We start from the raw sequence: 19946 nt of genomic DNA on the forward strand, positions 1-19946 counted from the left end.
CAGTACGCTAGTACGGCTATCATCAGGGTTACAGGAGCTGGTGGGTATTATCGGCATGCCAATCTGTGAGTTTACTATTTCATAAGACCGTTAATCACCAAAGATTTTGACTGAGTGCTTGAAATCTCCATATTTGCCCACAGATCTATAAACTCAAGTTATCGGAACAATTATAATATTTGAACTATTCGTATGGATTATCACATGAACACGATCTCAGTGTTTGTAATCCGGCCGGAGGACCGGCAGTCACGTGTCGCGACCGCGGATGCTCTGGTTGTTTATTGAAGAAAAACTGTGGTGCACAGTGACGTCATTATTCTGTGATTAAGCAGAGCATCTTTTCAATGCTCCTTTGATACTTCTACACTATAGTTAGAAAAATTAGTTAGTTATAAAATATAAGTTTTTGAATAAGTTGCTCTTGTAGACAGACGAACATGCGGCCCGTCTGATGGTAAGTGGTTACCGTCGCTCATGGGCCTCAGCAATGCCAGGGATATAGTCAAGCCGCTGCCGTGTATATATATCGTTCTGTATATCATAAGAAATCGAATTATTGATATTTTTAGTAGCATGGTCTCGATGCAATTTAATAAAAGAAATAATTGATTTGGGCTTTAAAATTTTGTAACAGGAGGATGTAATTTTCATTTAGATTTCAAAACACTATCGTATTAATAGGAACGACAATGAATATGAGTAAGAATAACAAGCCGTTTACCTATAACTTAAATAATAAATATATTTTCGTCAGCATCAAAACAACGACTTACAATTTTTTTTTTGGACCTGGTATTTACGACCTTTAAGTCAACTCTTATTTTTCATAGCACATTCATAGACGTCATATTACGTCTATGAGCACATTCTATTAAATTGTTTTAATACTATTCTTTATGTATTTGTAGATGTGCTTGTAAGTAACAACGGCTTAAAACACAGACAAACTACTAACGCACGTAACAAACTTCAGTACTCTTTGTAATGAGTCTTGTCTATATTTTTTTATTCTGTGGAAAGGGAATGGCAAAATTACCTCCAAATTGTCATTCACTTTCACCTATATTTGTATACGAACGAATTTCGAGAACATATTTCTATTATTAAGCTACAACATTCCGATATCAATTTGTATCAATAAAGCCGTCTAACATAATAAATCCACTTTCATCGAACCTTTCCGGAATATGAGAGCTCGCACGTAAGACGGGTCTCGCTAAACTGGTGAATGTAAGCTGCTTTCGGATGGTCTACTGTGGGAGTGAGTTTCATCTGCTGTACAGGTCTACTTGTGGTGGTTAAGCTACTACTGGGATTTCGAAATATGGCAGGCGCGAAATTGAATGTTGACTTTTTCGACGGTACATCATTCAGTGTTGCCAGTTTTTGGGTTAAAAATTATGTACCGTGAATTTCTTTCTTTATTGCTTAACCTCTTCAGGGATGAACGTTTAAACTACACAAAACATGAACTCAATTTGTTCTTTATTGTGTACCTACATTTTATATTCAAAACAATTCAGTAAGATAAAAAAATGTGAATATTAATTAAAATGATGTCCACATATGTGGCCATTTAGCGGAGAGCTTAATGTAGAAGTAATTAATAAAAAATACTAATTATACACATAATTATGTGAAAATGTCGTTGAAGAGTTTAAACGCATGATATATTTTAATTAATTATATTTAATCCAGTCCAAAATCAATTGAAATTTTCCTTAACAAAGTTTTTTTTTATTGTGGCTCGCAGGTTTTGTGTATTTGCCACTGCTATGCTAACTATGCTAACAGAGTTTTGTGATGAGAGGTCGTGTTTTTAGCTGGCTGAGTTCTATTTCCCACTATTTCTCTCGAGAAACAATTGTGCGTTCCTATTAAATGAGTGAAATAGCCGTTTTATATTTTAGAGTTATAACGACGCTTGTAGGTGAAAGTAAGTATTGTACTTTTTGACGAAGCATGTTGCTGATAACTCTATTTCTGTAATCTGACGAAGCGTGTTGCGGATAATAGCATGTACTTTTAGGTTATTTAGGAATATTATGTTCTTTTTTATATAGTAAATTATTTACCTTTTTTTAGACCATGCAGCTACGTAATAAAATGCCTTGTCAACTTATTAGATCGCGTTACATCGGACTTCACTTAACATTCACAATAAGAAAGAAAAGTACATTCGTATAACATACACGCGGTAGTGAAGCATTCAGATATTTTATGTCGCGAAGACTAAAATTTGTCGCATTTTTTCTGTCGTCAAATTTCAAATCACACCGACGTCAAATAGGTTTTCGTTTAAAGCTTTATATTATTGAGTATCTTGCCCAAAAAAGCTCAAGGTTCATTTCGAAGTTAGCAGTTTTTATTTATTTATTTTTTATTGCTTAGATGGATGGACGAGCTCACAGCCCACCTGGTGTTAAGTGATTACTGGAGCCCATAGACATCTACAACGCAAATGCGCCATCCACCTTGAGATATAAGTTCTAAGGTCTCAGTACCTATAGTTACGGCTGCCCCATCCTTCAAACCGAAACGCATTACTGCTTCACGAAATAAACAGGCAGGGTGGTGGTACCTACCCGCGCGGACTCTCAAGAGGTCCTACCACCAGTAAAAACCACCAAAAACTACAACCAGTTATCAAAGCTTCTACACACTGCAACACGAAGCAAGTGCCTATCTTGACAATTGATGTTAATGTATCCATTGCTTTATTCTAAATCATATCGCATGCACTGTCCTTAGTAGTTATAATACGAATTAGAGTTGGGAGTACTGGTTCTTTTTTAATGAGAGTAGACATAAAACCTCTCGCATGGCCACTTATAAAAAAGAAACATAAGAATCAAACGTCCAAAATAAAAAAAGAAGACTATCGCCGACCGCACCGCACGCGCTGTACACGCACACGCCGCTTATTTTTTCACAAATATTTTCATGGACTCAAATTAATTCTCTATTATACAAACTCTTACTGACGACCATATTCGTCGTTGCGCGAGTGATATACAAGTTTTATAGACAATAATTTAGAAGAGTGCCGTGTCAAGTCGCCGCCATTACGCGTCGTCCAGCAGTGGCGTCGAATTCTTCAGCCTGGAAGAAGCTAGCGACGGGTTGGCAGGTACGTCTACTCCTCATAGCCTAGCCTCGGCCTTCCCCTCTTTTGTGCATCTTTAGCGATACTCGCCCCCGCAAAACTTTCTTCAAAAATATTGAACCAGCGCACCGCCGTGGTGGAAAATTTGTAAAGAGTTTTTCCCACTATTATTGGTCCTTCGTCCCCGGATTACATTTCAATCATCGCTGATCACCGCTTATTACGCGAATAAACACGCTTTATTATATGTTTTGATATTTTATTCGCACCGCATTTCATCATATTCCATTTTTTTTTGACAGGTCATTGACCTTTACTTACGCAATCCGCAACGATGACTTCGTCTGAACAAAAATTGACAATTCTAGAATGTCAACGACAAGTCTATTTCGAACACATACAACGTATTTACGATTTATCTCGCAGTAATTTAAATGATCCTGAAACATTGGAAAACTTTCTTTGTTCGGTAGAAACAATCGATGAGACCCGCATTAATTTCCAACAATGTCTCAAGGATATAAATCAATTAATATTAAAAATCGACTCCGATTCTAAACCCGACTTCAATAAGTGGCTCGCTTTTGAAGATTTATATTGTCGTATCAAACGTAAACGTTCGCAGTTAGAATCAAAACCCACCATGTCTGTCAAAAGAAATGACGACTGTTGGCAAGGTGTTAAATTAGCTCGCATTGAAATTCCCGAATTCGATGGGAACCCTAAAGATTGGCCGCTATTTTTCGCAACTTTTAAAAACGCTGTACATTTGAACACATCTCTTTCTCTCACTGAAAAAATGTTTTATCTTGCTAGTAAATTAAAAAACAAAGCTAAAAATATTTATGCCGGTTTCATTCCATGCGCTGAGAATTACGAAACTATTTACAAAGCGCTCGTGTCAAAATATGAAGACAAAAGGAACCTAGCAGGTACTTATCTGAATCAAATATTTTCTTTAAAACCGATTTCTTCAGTCACTGCTGAAAATTTAGAAAATCTTATCGATCAATTTTCAAACTCATACCTCGCTCTTAATAATTTACAAATACCTAACTTGTGTGACTTCGTCATGTCCTACACTTTATTACACCGCTTAGATACAGAAACCGCACGTCTTTTTGAGATGAATAATTGTGATAAAGACATACCTACTTATCAGGATTTAATTTCATTTGTTCGTGATCGTATAAAAGTTTTAAATCGGACAGGTAATAACAACCTGAACAGCGCAAGTACTTCAACGAAGCCTAAGCAAAACAATGCAAATAAAAATAGCTCACGATCATTTGTCGTAAACAACACTGCATGTCAGTTGTGCAATGACTCTAATCATAACCACCTATATTCTTGCCCGCAGTTTAAATCTCTTACCCCGCGTGAACGTTATGATTATATTAAAAAGATACGCGCTTGTATCAACTGTCTAAGTTTACAACATAACACAAATACTTGTAAATCTGAGAATAGATGCGCTAATTGTAAAAAGCTACATCATACGACTCTTTGCTTTGCTGAGAAAGCATCAGCTGCATTGCCGCCGGTACAGCCGCCTCAGTACTTACACCGCCGCACTGATAACAATACGCATAGTCCAGTAGCCATCGGTCAGAAATCTACCGCGTCTTCAAGTTCGATTTCTACCAAGCCTGTTGATAATAACGCTCCATTTTGTAGTATGAGTGCTAACTCAAATAACACGCGAAAAACTAACAATGTTTTACTTGGCACCGTTCTTGCTGATGTGAAAAGAAGTGACGGAACTCTTGCTCAAATTAGAATTTTGATAGATAATGGATCGCAAAACCATTTTGTTACCCGCCAAGCTTGTAAACATTTAGGCCTTCGTATCTTCCACGACAATTCCGAACGATCCGTAAATGGAATAGGTACTAGCTCTCAAACTATAATCGGAACTACCGATGTAACGTTACTGTCTAGGTACGATGCAAGCTTTTGTTTACGCATAAACCCACTCGTTCTTAAAACAATTTCGAGTAACTTGCCGAGTTGTGAATTCGATATTTCGTCTCTTAATTACCTAAGTAATAATAATATACAGCTCGCAGACCCGCACTTTAATAAACCCGCTGAAATAGACATTCTGCTTGGCGCCGAAGTATTCATGCAGATCCTAAGACCTACAAAGTTGTTAGGTCCGCCTGGAAAACCTGATTTATTGGAAACCGCATTTGGATACATACTCTTAGGCTCGACCGCTTCGCTCCCTTGTCACAATAATACCGCGCCTAGTGATAACGATCACGCTTTTTTATCGTCGAGTAACGACTCGATCGAAACTTTAGTCTCAAAGTTCTGGGAGTTGGAGTCAGTTCCGACTAAAACACACATGTCTAAAGCCGAACAGGAATGTGAGGATTTTTATGATTTAAATACATACCGCGATAACACAACTGGACGTTACGTCACCGCTTTGCCTTTCTTGAGGTCGCCTACCGCTCTGGGCGATTCTCTTACAACCGCACGTCGCTGTCTGTCGTCACTCGAACGCAGATTTAAGACAAATATCGCTTTAAAAACTGATTACGATGCCGCGATGAGAGATTATCTCGAACGGAACATCATTTCACCCGCACCCGCTCTTACTGATACGAATTATTACGTCATCCCTCACCACGGTATAAGCCGAGAAGACAAACCGCTCCGCATTGTACTGAACGCAACTGCACGATGCATAGATACAAACGTTTCATTGAACGATTGTTTACATTCCGGTCCTAATTTGCAAGCAGACCTAACCGCGATTATTTTAAAATTTAGACTGTTTCCGATTGCTTTAACCGCCGACATCAAACAAATGTTTTTGGCTATAGGCATTCGTGAGGAAGACCGCCGCTTTTTGAATATACTATACAAATTTGACGAAGATGATACCGCGAAAATGTATCATTTTAATCGCGTTTGTTTTGGTCTACGGTGCTCGCCGTACCTTGCTATGAAGACAGTCAAGCGTCTCGCCCGCGATGAAACTGATTTCCCGATCGCTTCAGAAATCACTAGTGATCATCTTTATATGGATGATCTAGGAGTTTCGGTAGATACGCCCGAGAATGGAATTCAGTTGGCTCATGATTTAATCGAACTATTCAAACGTGGTGGTTTCGACTTAGTTAAATTCGTTAGCAACTCGCCCGAGGTGTTAAAATCGATTCCGCAAGCCAACCGCTTATCTTCAAAAATTGAATTCGACAAGCAGGATAATATGAAGCTCCTAGGTCTAATCTGGTCACCGGTCGAGGATGAATTTTCAATCGCTATTAAATTCAACCCGCAAGCAAAATGTACAAAGCGCCTTATGCTTTCCACAATCGCTAAACTGTGGGACATAAACGGATTTTGTGCCCCTGTCATTTTACACGCAAAATTGTTAATAAAAGCTCTCTGGGTAGCTCAGATTGATTGGGATGCAGAGCCCCCAAGCGACATCTGTGCTGCATGGAAACGCTTTCTTAGTGAACTCCCCGCTCTGCAAGACTTTAAAATACCTCGCTTCGTAGGTATCGTGCCCGACTCCCGTGTCATACTACTGGGATTTGCGGACGCTTCTGAAAAAGCGATGGGTGCTTCTGTGTACATTTGTGTACAACCGGCTTCCGGACCAAATGAAGTCAATTTAATTGGTGCCAAAAGCAAGGTCGCGCCGCTCAAGATTGTTTCCTTAGCCCGCCTAGAGCTTTGTGCTGCTGTATTATTATCGAAACTGTTTCGATTTGTTATCGACACTGTTTCTCCCCGCTGTCATGTTGACGAAATTTTCGCGTTTACTGATTCGACAGTGACCCTCCATTGGGTTCACTCGTCTCCGCATCGCTTTGATACTTTCATTGCGAACCGCATCGCACAAATACAGAACAACCTTGACCCCAAACACTTCTACCATTGTGAAGGTACGCAGAATCCCAGCGACTGCTTGAGTCGTGGTCTCACACCCGCTCAATTATTGAATCACCCGCTGTGGCTCCATGGCCCCACATGGGCTCGTGATGACGTCCATACATGGCCCATCAACCGCTTCACGTTTGATCCCGCACAAGATGAAAAGATATTAGAGCTCAAAAAACAATCAAATGTCTTCATCACTACAGATGAGACAGAACCCTTTCTCTGTACGCTGGCCAAGCGCGTCTCTTCTTGGTCTAAGCTACTCCGCATTGTGGTATATATATATCGTTTCTTAGGTAAGCTCCCTCGCTCGGACCGAATGCAACTTGCACATCTACAGTTTGCTGAGACTGCTGTCGTAAAAGCGCTTCAACAGCATTACTTTCGAAACGACATCGATGCGCTCTCCAAGGGTCATCGAGTTTCGAGGTCTTTGCTTCCACTTTCTCCGTTTTTGAAAAACGACATTCTCCGCGTTGGAGGCCGCTTAAAAAACTCCTCGCTTGAGTTTGACAGCAAGCATCCGATCTTGCTTCCCAAAAAGGATCACATTGTCAATCTGATTATTGATTATCATCACCGCAAATACCTACACGCTGGTCCGAACTTACTGTTATCACTTCTCAGACAAAAATTTTGGATCATTTCCGGTCGCAGTACCGTAAAACAACGCTTTCGTCTTTGTAACAGATGTTTCAAAGCTGCCCCCCGCACAGAGACGCCTTATATGGCTGATCTGCCCGCTTGTCGAGTCAACGAAACCGTCAAAACCTTTCTTTGGAGTGGCGTTGACTACGCTGGACCGCAGGAAATTTTAATTAGTCGTTACCGTGGTGCGCGCAAGGTCCGCTGCTACTATGCGCTCTTCACATGCATGGTTACAAGAAGCGTGCATGTTGAAATTGCGACAGATTTATCGACCGATTCCTTTCTTCGCGCTTTTCGTCGTTTTATATCACGTCGAGGCAAAATTAATTCGCTATTTTCCGATAACGGAACGAATTTCATAGGCGCCAAAGCCAAACTCGATGAATTGAGCGAGTTTCTCAGGTCTAAAGCCTTCTGTAAAGCCTTTGAGCAGGAAACTGTCTATCAGGGCGTCAATTGGTCGCTGAACGTACCTACAGCTAGTCACATGGGTGGTAGCTGGGAGAGTATGATTCGAGTTTTCAAAATGCATCTACGCCGCACTATCGGAGACGTTCTTCTCACCTATGAGGAGTTGCTCACCGTCGTTACCCAGGTCGAAATGATTTTAAATAGTCGTCCGTTAATTGCACAATTAAATTCACATCCCGGAGAACCGGAACCTTTAACGCCTTCGCATTTTTTAACTCTCGGACCGCTAGACTCCTTTCATTCTGATCCGCGTTTAGATTCGGTAGATTTAGTTCGCAATAAACGACTTGTCGATGACATTGTTCAGAGATTCTGGAATCGCTGGAGGCGTGAGTACCTAAACACGCTTCAAACGCGCGCTAAATGGAACACCAAATTTAATCCGGTGACTAAAGGTACTGTTGTCCTTCTTAAAACAGAAAACTCACCGCCTTTACAATGGCCAATGGGCATAATTGAAGAAATAATGCCTGCCTCGGACGGGGTCGTTAGAGTAGTCAGAGTGCGCACACAAAACGGCACCTATCTTCGACCTGTAGTAAAACTTTGTGTTTTACCTTTCCAATAACCTATTTTCTCATTTTCATTTTTAATTTATTTTTATCTCATTCTTTTTATTTAATACTTCATATCCTGCACTCATTAAGTACCATTTATACTTATTACTTGTACTTATTATGTACCACCGCACTACCCTGATTCCATCCGCTCTCTAGTTCACCCATAATCGCTACATTTATGTACTTCTCTCTCTCATTGTTCAGGAGCTACATCTCCTAAAGGCCGGGGGGATGGTTCTTTTTTAATGAGAGTAGACATAAAACCTCTCGCATGGCCACTTATAAAAAAGAAACATAAGAATCAAACGTCAAAAATAAAAAAAGAAGACTATCGCCGACCGCACCGCACGCGCTGTACACGCACACGCCGCTTATTTTTTCACAAATATTTTCATGGACTCAAATTAATTCTCTATTATACAAACTCTTACTGACGACCATATTCGTCGTTGCGCGAGTGATATACAAGTTTTATAGACAATAATTTAGAAGAGTGCCGTGTCAAGTCGCCGCCATTACGCGTCGTCCAGCAGTGGCGTCGAATTCTTCAGCCTGGAAGAAGCTAGCGACGGGTTGGCAGGTACGTCTACTCCTCATAGCCTAGCCTCGGCCTTCCCCTCTTTTGTGCATCTTTAGCGATACTCGCCCCCGCAAAACTTTCTTCAAAAATATTGAACCAGCGCACCGCCGTGGTGGAAAATTTGTAAAGAGTTTTTCCCACTAAGTACTAAGGATTAGACTCACATTGAAAGAAGATAGATATTTAATGCTTCTGGGAATAACACGTCCATGGTTCGTGCATCCGTGATTACTGCGTTTATAGTTCCACCATCTTATGGTCTCAATTATAATTTAATTGATAGCATATGGAAAACCTATTGCTACAGATGATAAGTCATCACGTGTGCTCCTCAGATCATGTATATGTTTAAGCATAGAGCTACTGCTATGAGTAATATTTCGTTTCCTGGCAACACAACACCAAGCAAAAGAATTTTCCTGTAATTTTCGTGATTTCGATGGCGGGCCTCCGGGGAGTTCTTTATCACGTTTTCATCTCAACGTACGAATTAAAAATTGAAATCTCATTTTAGGCGCTCCGAGTAAAATATTTTGACGTCATTAATTGATATTCGTATCCTTTGTGAGCGAAAAAATGGCAGTTCCCGCGCGTGGGTGTTGTCAGTAGACAAAAATATGGATGAGTTTGGTAATTTAATCGAATTTCTATACTTTTTTGTGTTTGATTCGAATTCTAATTGATAAATGTTTGTATTTTGTTTTCGAAATTCAAAATTTTGGTAATTAGATTAACTGTGATTAACTGTTAGATTAACTGTGAAGAGTTAACGGTTGAAACTTTTTTATAACATGTCGCCTTAAAGCCTTCGTCAAACAGAACGCGTACTTAGCGCCGCGTACTTAACGTCGCGCTCTTCAAATTGACTAGATGAGTCTAACGCTCCTTGACGCAACGCATTCGCCAAATCATAGTGCCTTTCGATAGCAGTGTGAAAATTTAAAAGTATTAAGAAATCGAGTGATTCAGATGTGACATTGTATAAGCATGGGTATTTTTTAACTATTTATATCATTTTTTCGGGCATTATCTAGTATTTTAATACACATTCACTCGGACGCTAAAATAAAATTTGTAAAAAATTACAACGCCTGACATCAAAGCGTCCTAACGCCGCGACAGAGCGCTGCGTACTTATAGCGCTGGGGCTCTAGTTGACGGTATGTTACCATAGCAGTATACACATCTCGGCGTCAAAGCGCGGCGTCAGTTTAGCGCTCTGATGCGCGCTAATTACGCGTTCTGTTTGACGAAGGCTTAAAACCTCTCTCACTATTAGATTCAATTAGGAAAATCAAAGGCAAAAATAAATATATTGATTTCAAATAAGTGAATAGGAAAATGTCACAAGTCAATAATTAACCTACTCACGTACAAATAAATGAGTAGTAGTTTAAAGTAATTGAATGTAAAAAAAAAGGTAAAAACTTCAGATTCGATGTTTTCGATAAAAACGTAATATCTCAGTAAAATAAGGCGTTAAAATATAAATCTTATACTGAATATAAATACGTGCTATTTACGTCTGCACTAAACCAGATATAGAGGGTGATGCATACACGATAACGTGTTTACGACCTTCCTGTGAGATGTTCGCGATCAACAGTATATCAGGGGTTTACAATTGATGTACTGGGACAGAATTAGACTTGGGTATGATCTACCAGATAATCAGACCTGTCTCCAAAATTTTTAGTAAGATTTGTATGGAGTTTCAGTGGGTGGAAACGGTGGTTGGACATGTGGTTCGAATGGAGAATACCAGAATGCCAAGACAATTGCTCTATGGCAAACCAGAGGGCCGCAGAAGTCGTGGCAGACCCAAACTCCGATGGTTGGCTGGCGTGGAGCGCGACCTCAAAGCTATCGGTGTCAGGAACTGGAAGGAGAAAGCCCTGAACAGAGCAGTCTGGAGAGACATACTGGACCAGGCTAAGGCGCACCCTGGGCTGTAAGGCCTAAGATGATGATGAATGACGAAATGGTGGTTGAGTCAGAGTGGAGGAGCTCGTTTGGGTTTAGTCGGTAGTCGTTAAGCTGGGCGGGCTTGGCTTAGCCCAGCGCGCCTTTCTAAAGGCGTAGTCTCCTATGACTAATTGGGGGAGGGCGCGGACTTTGGTTCGCGACCTCTTCCTCTTTTTCCACAACAATAACTAACAAACTAAAAATTTAAAACAATAACTAAAAATTTAATGATTCTAAAGAAGTTTCACTTCAATATATACTTTTTACTCACAAAAGTTTCATTTTTACCCCCCAAATTTTAATTTTACCCCATTTGGGGTAATTTACCCTGGTTCCCCGACCGCTGGTGTAAGGGTTCAATTTCTGGTCTACTCGTTCTTCTCTCGTATCCGTGGTTCTGGTATTTCAATCAAAGAAAACCTTTTCTAACCTCGCACAAATTGCAAACTTTATGCTAGTTATGAAATATCAAAACAGGGAAAGTGAAAAATAAATAAAAAATAAAATAAATAAATACTGGTAGCAGGACCTCTTGTGAGTCCGCGCGGGTAGGTACCACCACCCCACCCATTTCTGCCGTGAAGCAGTAATGCGCTTCGGTTTAAAGGGTGGGGCAGCCGTTGTAACTATACTTCAGACCTTAGAACTTATATCTCAAGGTGGGTGGCGTATTTACGTCGTAGATGCCTATGGGCTCCAGTAACCACTTAAGGAATATATAAAAAAAAAAATTATGTCATTTAACTTTCACTGGAATTTCACCGAATAATATTAGGGAACTTAAATACAAAATACAAATCAAAATAATTTAATATAAATCAATTCATACATTAGAACTAATCTTCCAATGCGCTTGAAGAAGGCACAGTTCCCAAGATACTGGCTGTGTTATCTGGTTGGACAGCGAGACTCACTCTCTGTGCAAAGTACCAGCCAGCCTTAGCATCACGTGTAGCTTCCTTCAAGAGTTTGAAGATTTCTGATAAAAAAAATTCAACTAAAAAATGAAAAATAAATAAAAGTTTAAAAGAAACTAATAAAATACGCTTTTATACAACATCCAACTAAAAAATAGAAAATACACTATTTTTAATTCAAATTTACTAAAATTTATTTTTTTCAATTTCGATTTTTTCATTTTTCTTAAATATTGAATTGTCATCGGTCCTTAATAAGTATATCAAATTTAGAGTTAATCCAACGTTTTGAAGGGGGTCAAAATCATGTTCAAAGATTCCGTTACAAACATACATACATATGTCTCAAGCTAATAAAAGCGTATACATATTAATAAAAATAATTTTGAAGCACAGGAGTCCGCACCTGTCTCTTTATTGCTGATTTTACAGCGTCTTTATCCGAACACGATGTCAGATATCAGGAGATCGCGTGTTTTATAGGCAACTTCACTAACGTGTTAAATTTTTATATTTCGATAAAGGAATATCATCTTTATTAACTGCAGATTAAATGAAAAAAAAAACGGAGATTTTATAGCGTGCAACTTCAAATTCGAAGGTGGATGAACTCACATCCCACTTGGTGTTAGCTGGCTACTGCAGCCCATAGACATCTACAACGTAAATGCCGCCACCTACCTCGAGATATGAGTTCTAAGGTTTCAATTTTTACAGTACAACGGCTGTTCCACCCTTCAAACCGAAACGCATTACTGCTTCACGGCACAAATAGGCAGAGTGGTGGTATCTATGCGTGCGGACTCACAAGACGTCATACCACCGGTGAAGTTAATAGAAATTATTAAATTAACTTTAATAATATAATTTAGTGTGTCACTTATTGAGGTCGTTCTTAATGGTAGGGTGTATTATAAGTTTTTTTTGTTGCCTTTGTAGGCAGACGAGCATACGGCCCACCTAATGGTAAGTGGTCACCGTCGCTCATGGGCAGAGCCAAGCCACTGCCTATCATTAAGTACTCTCCGCAAGCCTCGTTGGAAGAAGGATATGTCATAGCGCTCGGAAAGCCGTAGGATTGTATATTTCTATAGTGGTTGGTGATATTATCTGGAGACCACATAACGCCAGGTGGGCTGCGAACACGTCCATCCATCTATGCCACATAGAAACAGTTTCCGTTGATCATAATCGCCATTAATCACCAGGTAAGCGCAGGTGACATTTATAATTTAAAGCCGCGGTCGATTTGCTGCACCCGGTATCGGTTTAATTAAACAAAAGCTCACACGAGCTTAATTAGTCGAAAGCTAAAGTGACGTAAATGGCTTCATATTTATATCCCTAAGTTAAATCGAGCTTTTGACGTGGGCTTTGTGAGTAAGGTGAATATATATTAAATTAAAAAAAATATATTTAAGGATTCTAGTTGCTTTCCTTCTTTTAATTCGGTCAATGTTAATGTCAGTTTTGTCTCATCATTGTCTACGTGGCCATAAAGATCCTGTAGACCGAATTTTAAACCGTCGACGTCGCCCAAAACACGTCATTACGGATCCTCCCGACCCATTAACGGTATTTTTAGGTACCACAAGCACCGGTCACCGTCCTCCAGTCTAGTAAACTAACCCATAGACACAGCCCACTGAGTTTCTCGCCGTATCTTCTCAGTGGGTCGCGTTTCCGATCCGGTAGTAAATTCCGCTAAGCACTGCTTTTGTTAGGGCTAGTGTTTGCAACGTGAGGCTAGAGTCCCCTGAGCTCACCTGCTCGCTCAGAGAATCTAGTCATTCCGATAGAGGCACCCGTCACGTGCGGACGTGCTCATCGTCCACTCGATCGCCCGGTCTTTGTTCGCCCGGCTTTTGTTAGCCCGGCCATTGTTCGCGCGGCCTGTGTTTGTGGTACATCTGCCGACTAAGTGCTCTTTCTGGAAGTTTTTATTTGTTTTGTTTCCTTTTGTTGTTTCTGTGTTCGTGGTACATCTGCCGACAAAGTGGTTTCCTGCAAGTATTTATTTGTTTTGTTTCTTTTCGTAATTTCTGTTTTGTTGTGCTTTTTCTTTGTCCTGTAGTAATCGCGCCGCATTGCCACCTGTGTTCAATAGAACCGCTCAGGTCCGAGAAGTTGGGGCCTCGCCGCAAGGCGAGTGTTTTCAAGACCCGGGGCCGCCCCACCTGGGTACTCAGCGATCATGGACGCTGTATTCGCGGAATTCCTCCGACTTCGCCACCCACAGCTCGCCTCGGAGTTTTTGGCCTTCAAGGCCAATCACACTGCGAGCCCTCTCGAGGACTCCGCCGCGCTCGCTGCTCCTGCGTCGCCTGTACCTGCGTGCAGAGCTTCTGCATTGAGCACCGCAGCCTCTGTCGTGCCTGCCGCTCCCGTGTCGCCTATACTGGCGAGAAAAGCTGCTGCGTCGTCCGCCGTGACCATCGTTTCAGCTGAGCGATCATCCGCGGCCTCCGTCGCGCCCTCTAAAACACCTACACTTGCTCGTAGGTCGCCTGCACCCGCCTCCTCGTGCTCCGACTCTGACTCGGACATGGAGGTCGACCTCGCCCCCGCCTCATCGACGGATGGATTCACCCTGGTACAGAAGGGTAAGAAGCGTGCCGCGGAGTCTCGAGCTCCCGCGGCCGCTAAAATTAGCAAAGCCGTGAACGCGTCGCGCCCCCGCCCTCAGACTCCCGTTGCGCCCCCAGCCCGTGCCACTCCGTCGCCGCGTCCGGTGGCACAAAATAAAACCCAGACCCCTCCCCCGGTTATCCTTCAGGAGAAGGCAGCTTGGGATCGAGTTTGCCTGGCCCTTAAGGCCAAAAATATAAATTTCACGAATGCCCGTAACCTCGCGAACGGCATTCAAATTAAGGTTCAAACACCCGACGACCATAGGGCCCTCTCTTCTTACCTCCGTAAGGAGCGTATAAGTTTCCATACGTATACGCTCCAGGAGGAGCGCGAACTCCGCGTTGTAATACGCGGAATCCCTAAAGAGTTAGATGTAGAGCTCGTAAAAGCCGACCTGTTAGAACAAGGCCTACCAGTGAATTCTGTGCACCGTATGCACACCGGTCGCGGTAGGGAGCCATATAATATGGTTCTAGTCGCTCTCCAGCCTACCTCCGAGGGTAAGAAAATCTTTAACACACAGACCGTCTGTAGGCTCTCTGGTATCGCTGTCGAAGCCCCCCATAAAAAAGGCACTCCTAGCCAGTGCCATAACTGTCAATTGTACGGGCACTCTTCCCGTAACTGTCACGCGCGCCCCCGATGTGTTAAGTGTTTGGGCGATCACGCCACGGCCCTCTGCGCTCGCGACCAAAAAACCGCGACGGAACCGCCTAGCTGCGTCCTGTGTCGAACACAGGGTCACCCCGCGAATTACCGTGGTTGCCCCCGAGCCCCTAAAATAAATCGCCGCGTCGCCCGCCAAAACCGCCTCCGAGCTTCCGGCCCAGACATCAAAGCCTCGGCACCCTCTGCGTCGCAGGCTAAGCCAGCGTTCGTTCCGGCGGCGGTGCCCAGTGTCTCAGCCTGGGCAAAACCGCTGCCGTACACGAACACGGCTACAACTCCCTCCTCCGCGATTCGTCCCGCCCCCGCGACTCGTCCCTCTCCCGCGACTTGCCCTCCGACCGCGTCCGACAATCTCGCTTTAGCGATCGACTTCTTTCAGTCGATCAACTTTGAGCGCGTTAACGCTTTGGGCGACGCCATTCGCGCTGCCTCCACTGCACAACACTTTATCGCCGTTGTGCAGGAATACGCCGACGTATACGCGTCATTAAATACGTACGTCCTCCCCTCACTCCGCCGGTAATCAATGGCGTATATAAGTAGAATAAAGCCCCTATCCGTAACGATAGGATTTTTTAACGCTTACGGTCTCGCAAATCAACGTGATCAGGTTTCTGACTTTTTGCGTGACCACCAAATTGATATCTTTTTAGTGCAGGAGACCCTACTTAAGCCCGCGCGCCGTGACCCTAAAATCGCGAACTATAACATGGTCAGGAACGACAGGCTCTCTGCCCGTGGTGGTGGTACCGTCATTTACTATAGAAGAGCCCTGCATTGCGTCCCGCTCGATCCTCCCGCGCTCGCTAATATCGAAGCATCAGTGTGCCGAATCTCACTGACGGGACACGCGCCGATCGTTATCGCGTCCGTTTATCTTCCACCGGATAAGATCGTTCTAAGCAGTGATATCGAGGCGCTGCTCGGTATGGGGAGCTCTGTCATTCTGGCGGGCGACCTAAATTGTAAACACATCAGGTGGAACTCACACACCACAACCCCGAATGGCAGGCGGCTTGACGCGTTAGTCGATGATCTCGCCTTCGATATCGTCGCTCCGCTAACCCCGACTCACTACCCGCTAAATATCGCGCATCGCCCGGATATACTCGACATAGCGTTATTAAAAAACGTAACTCTGCGCTTACACTCGATCGAAGTAGTTTCAGAGTTAGATTCAGACCACCGTCCCGTCGTTATGAAGCTCGGTCGCGCTCCCGATTCCGTTCCCGTCACGAGGACTGTGGTGGATTGGCACACGCTGGGCATCAGCCTGGCTGAATCTGATCCACCATCGCTTCCGTTTAGTCCGGACTCTATCCCGTCTCCTCAGGATACCGCTGAAGCCATAGACATCGTAACGTCACACATCACCTCGACATTAGATAGGTCATCGAAGCAAGTTGTAGCGGAGGACTTCCTTCACCGCTTCAAATTGCCCGACGATATTAGGGAACTCCTTAGAGCTAAGAACGCCTCGATCCGTGCGTACGATAGGTATCCTACCGCGGAAAATCGTATTCGAATGCGTGCCCTACAACGCGACGTAAAGTCTCGCATCACCGAAGTCCGAGATGCCAGATGGTCTGATTACTTAGAAGGACTCGCGCCCTCTCAAAGGTCTTACTACCGCTTAGCTCGTACTCTCAAATCGGATACGGTAGTAACTATGCCCCCCCTCGTAGGCCCCTCAGGCCGACTCGCGGCGTTCGATGATGACGAAAAAGCAGAGCTGCTGGCCGATACATTGCAAACCCAGTGCACGCCCAGCACTCAATCCGTGGACCCTGTTCATGTAGAATTAGTAGACAGTGAGGTAGAACGCAGAGCCTCCTTGCCACCCTCTGATGCGTTACCACCCGTCACCCCGATGGAAGTTAAAGACTTGATCAAAGACCTACGTCCTCGCAAGGCTCCCGGTTCCGACGGTATATCCAACCGCGTTATTAAACTTCTACCCGTCCAACTCATCGTGATGTTGGCATCTATTTTCAATGCCGCTATGGCGAACTGTATCTTTCCCGCGGTGTGGAAAGAAGCGGACGTTATCGGCATACATAAACCCGGTAAACCAAAAAATCATCCGACGAGCTACCGCCCGATTAGCCTCCTCATGTCTCTAGGCAAACTGTATGAGCGTCTGCTCTACAAACGCCTCAGAGACTTCGTCTCATCCAAGGGCATTCTTATCGATGAACAATTCGGATTCCGTACAAATCACTCATGCGTTCAACAGGTGCACCGGCTCACGGAGCACTTTCTTGTGGGGCTTAATCGACCAAAACCGTTATACACGGGAGCTCTCTTCTTCGACGTCGCAAAAGCGTTCGACAAAGTCTGGCACAATGGTTTGATTTTCAAACTATTCAACATGGGCGTGCCGGATAGTCTCGTGCTCATCATACGGGACTTCTTGTCGAACCGCTCTTTTCGATATCGAGTCGAGGGAACCCGCTCCTCCCCACGACCTCTCACAGCTGGAGTCCCGCAAGGCTCTGTCCTCTCACCCCTCCTATTTAGCTTATTCGTCAACGATATTCCCCGGTCGCCGCCGACCCATTTAGCTTTATTCGCCGACGACACGACTGTTTACTATTCTAGTAGAAATAAGTCCCTAATCGCGAAGAAGCTTCAGAGCGCAGCCCTAGCCCTAGGACAGTGGTTCCGAAAATGGCGCATAGACATCAACCCAGCGAAAAGTACTGCGGTGCTATTTCAGAGGGGAAGCTCCACACGGATTTCCTCCCGGATTAGGAGGAGGAATCTCACACCCCCGATTACTCTCTTTAGACAACCCATACCCTGGGCCAGGAAGGTCAAGTACCTGGGCGTTACCCTGGATGCATCGATGACATTCCGCCCGCATATAAAATCAGTCCGTGACCGTGCCGCGTTTATTCTCGGTAGACTCTACCCCATGATCTGTAAGCGGAGTAAAATGTCCCTTCGGAACAAGGTGACACTTTACAAAACTTGCATAAGGCCCGTCATGACTTACGCGAGTGTGGTGTTCGCTCACGCGGCCCGCACACACATAGACACCCTCCAATCCCTACAATCACGCTTTTGCAGGTTAGCTGTCGGGGCTCCGTGGTTCGTGAGGAACGTTGACCTACACGACGACCTGGGCCTCGAATCAATTCGGAAATACATGAAGTCAGCGTCGGAACGATACTTCGATAAGGCTATGCGTCATGATAATCGCCTTATCGTTGCCGCCGCTGACTACTCCCCGAATCCTGATCATGCAGGAGCCAGTCACCGTCGACGCCCTAGACACGTCCTTACGGATCCATCAGATCCAATAACCTTTGCATTAGATGCCTTCAGCTCTAATACTAGGGGCAGGCTTAGGGACCCCGGTAACCGTACTCGTCGAACTCGACAAAGAGGTCGACGTGCAACCTAACCCATGCATCAGCCCGCTGAGTTTCTCGCCGGATCTTCTCAGCGGGTCGCGATTCCGATCCGGTAGTAGATTCATTCGCGAAACAATTGCTCTTGAGTTGTTAGGTCTCCTTCGGAGGCGCTCGGGCAGTTGTTAGCAAATCCCACCCCTCTTGGCTGAGCCTTTGCTCGCCCACCTGTCCTGGTGAAACTGGAAAGGCCTTCGGGCCACCAGTAAACTTTCAATCATAAAAAAAAAAAAAAAAAAAAAAAAGAATCTAGTATAGCCTCTCGAAGTTACTAGTACAGGTAGGAAACACTCTCCTCCTTGCGTTCTAAATCCTCAATGCTAAGGGTCGTGACCCGTGTGGGATTTGAGAATCTCCCGGGAGACTATATCACGCCACGTCGAATTGTCCTTGGCGGCGTGGACCGCTTCATATAAGGTGGTGTTCAGTGTAGTGCGGATTCGGTCTGACTAGCGCCCGGGGGACCTGATCTTTGGCCTTTTGCCTTACATCTTCCCAGTCAACAACAATTTTTGAATGCTGTCACCACTCTTGCGTGCTATGGTGGAACACATCTAGTTATATAAAAATGAATTGCTGTTCTTTAGTCTCGTTAAAACTCGAGAACGGCTGGACCGATTTGGCTAATTTTCGTCTTGAATTATTTGTGGAAGTCCAGAGAAGATTTAAAAGGTAGATAAATATGAAAATGCTCGGAATTAAATAAAAATAATAATTTTGTTTTTCCTTTGATGTGTCCCCCGTCGGAAAGATTCCTTTTGTTTGTTTTAAGTTTATTTTATACAAAAGATTAGGTCTTTTATTTATCGATTGAGGCACTACGAAGTCTGCCGGGTCAGCTAGTTAACATATATTTATATCTAGAGCCGAAATAAATATAACGAAACATCTTCCCGATATATAATATTTACTTTATTCATTAAGTTGTGGAGCCTATTAAAACTTTTCCATTATTACGGAAGTTTGTATAAATATATTAAAACTAATTATTCTCGATTCCGTCATACGTCATGTTGTTTTTGACTTGTATTTTTAGAATTTGTTTAGGAGTTTACATTTATTTTGTTGTTATCGCAA

The 19946-nt window shown here is 43.4% G+C and overlaps 2 protein-coding genes across 3 annotated transcripts in view; one reads left to right on the forward strand and one right to left on the reverse strand.

The window, feature by feature from the left end:
- The window catches only part of PTSP (prothoracicostatic peptide), a 90226-nt gene that overhangs the window by 46438 nt on the left and 23842 nt on the right, over positions 1-19946 (reverse strand).
- Positions 2862-19946, forward strand: part of LOC134200071 (uncharacterized) — a 40683-nt gene continuing 23598 nt past the window's right edge. The window contains exon 1 of the mRNA XM_062671995.1: positions 2862-9271. Within this exon, the coding sequence (XP_062527979.1) occupies positions 3444-8699 (5256 nt within the window). The 5' untranslated portion in view covers positions 2862-3443 and the 3' untranslated portion in view covers positions 8700-9271. The remainder of the gene's footprint in view (positions 9272-19946) is intronic.

This window comes from Bombyx mori, chromosome 14, assembly GCF_030269925.1.
Source record: "Bombyx mori chromosome 14, ASM3026992v2".
Taxonomy (NCBI): domain Eukaryota; kingdom Metazoa; phylum Arthropoda; class Insecta; order Lepidoptera; family Bombycidae; genus Bombyx; species Bombyx mori.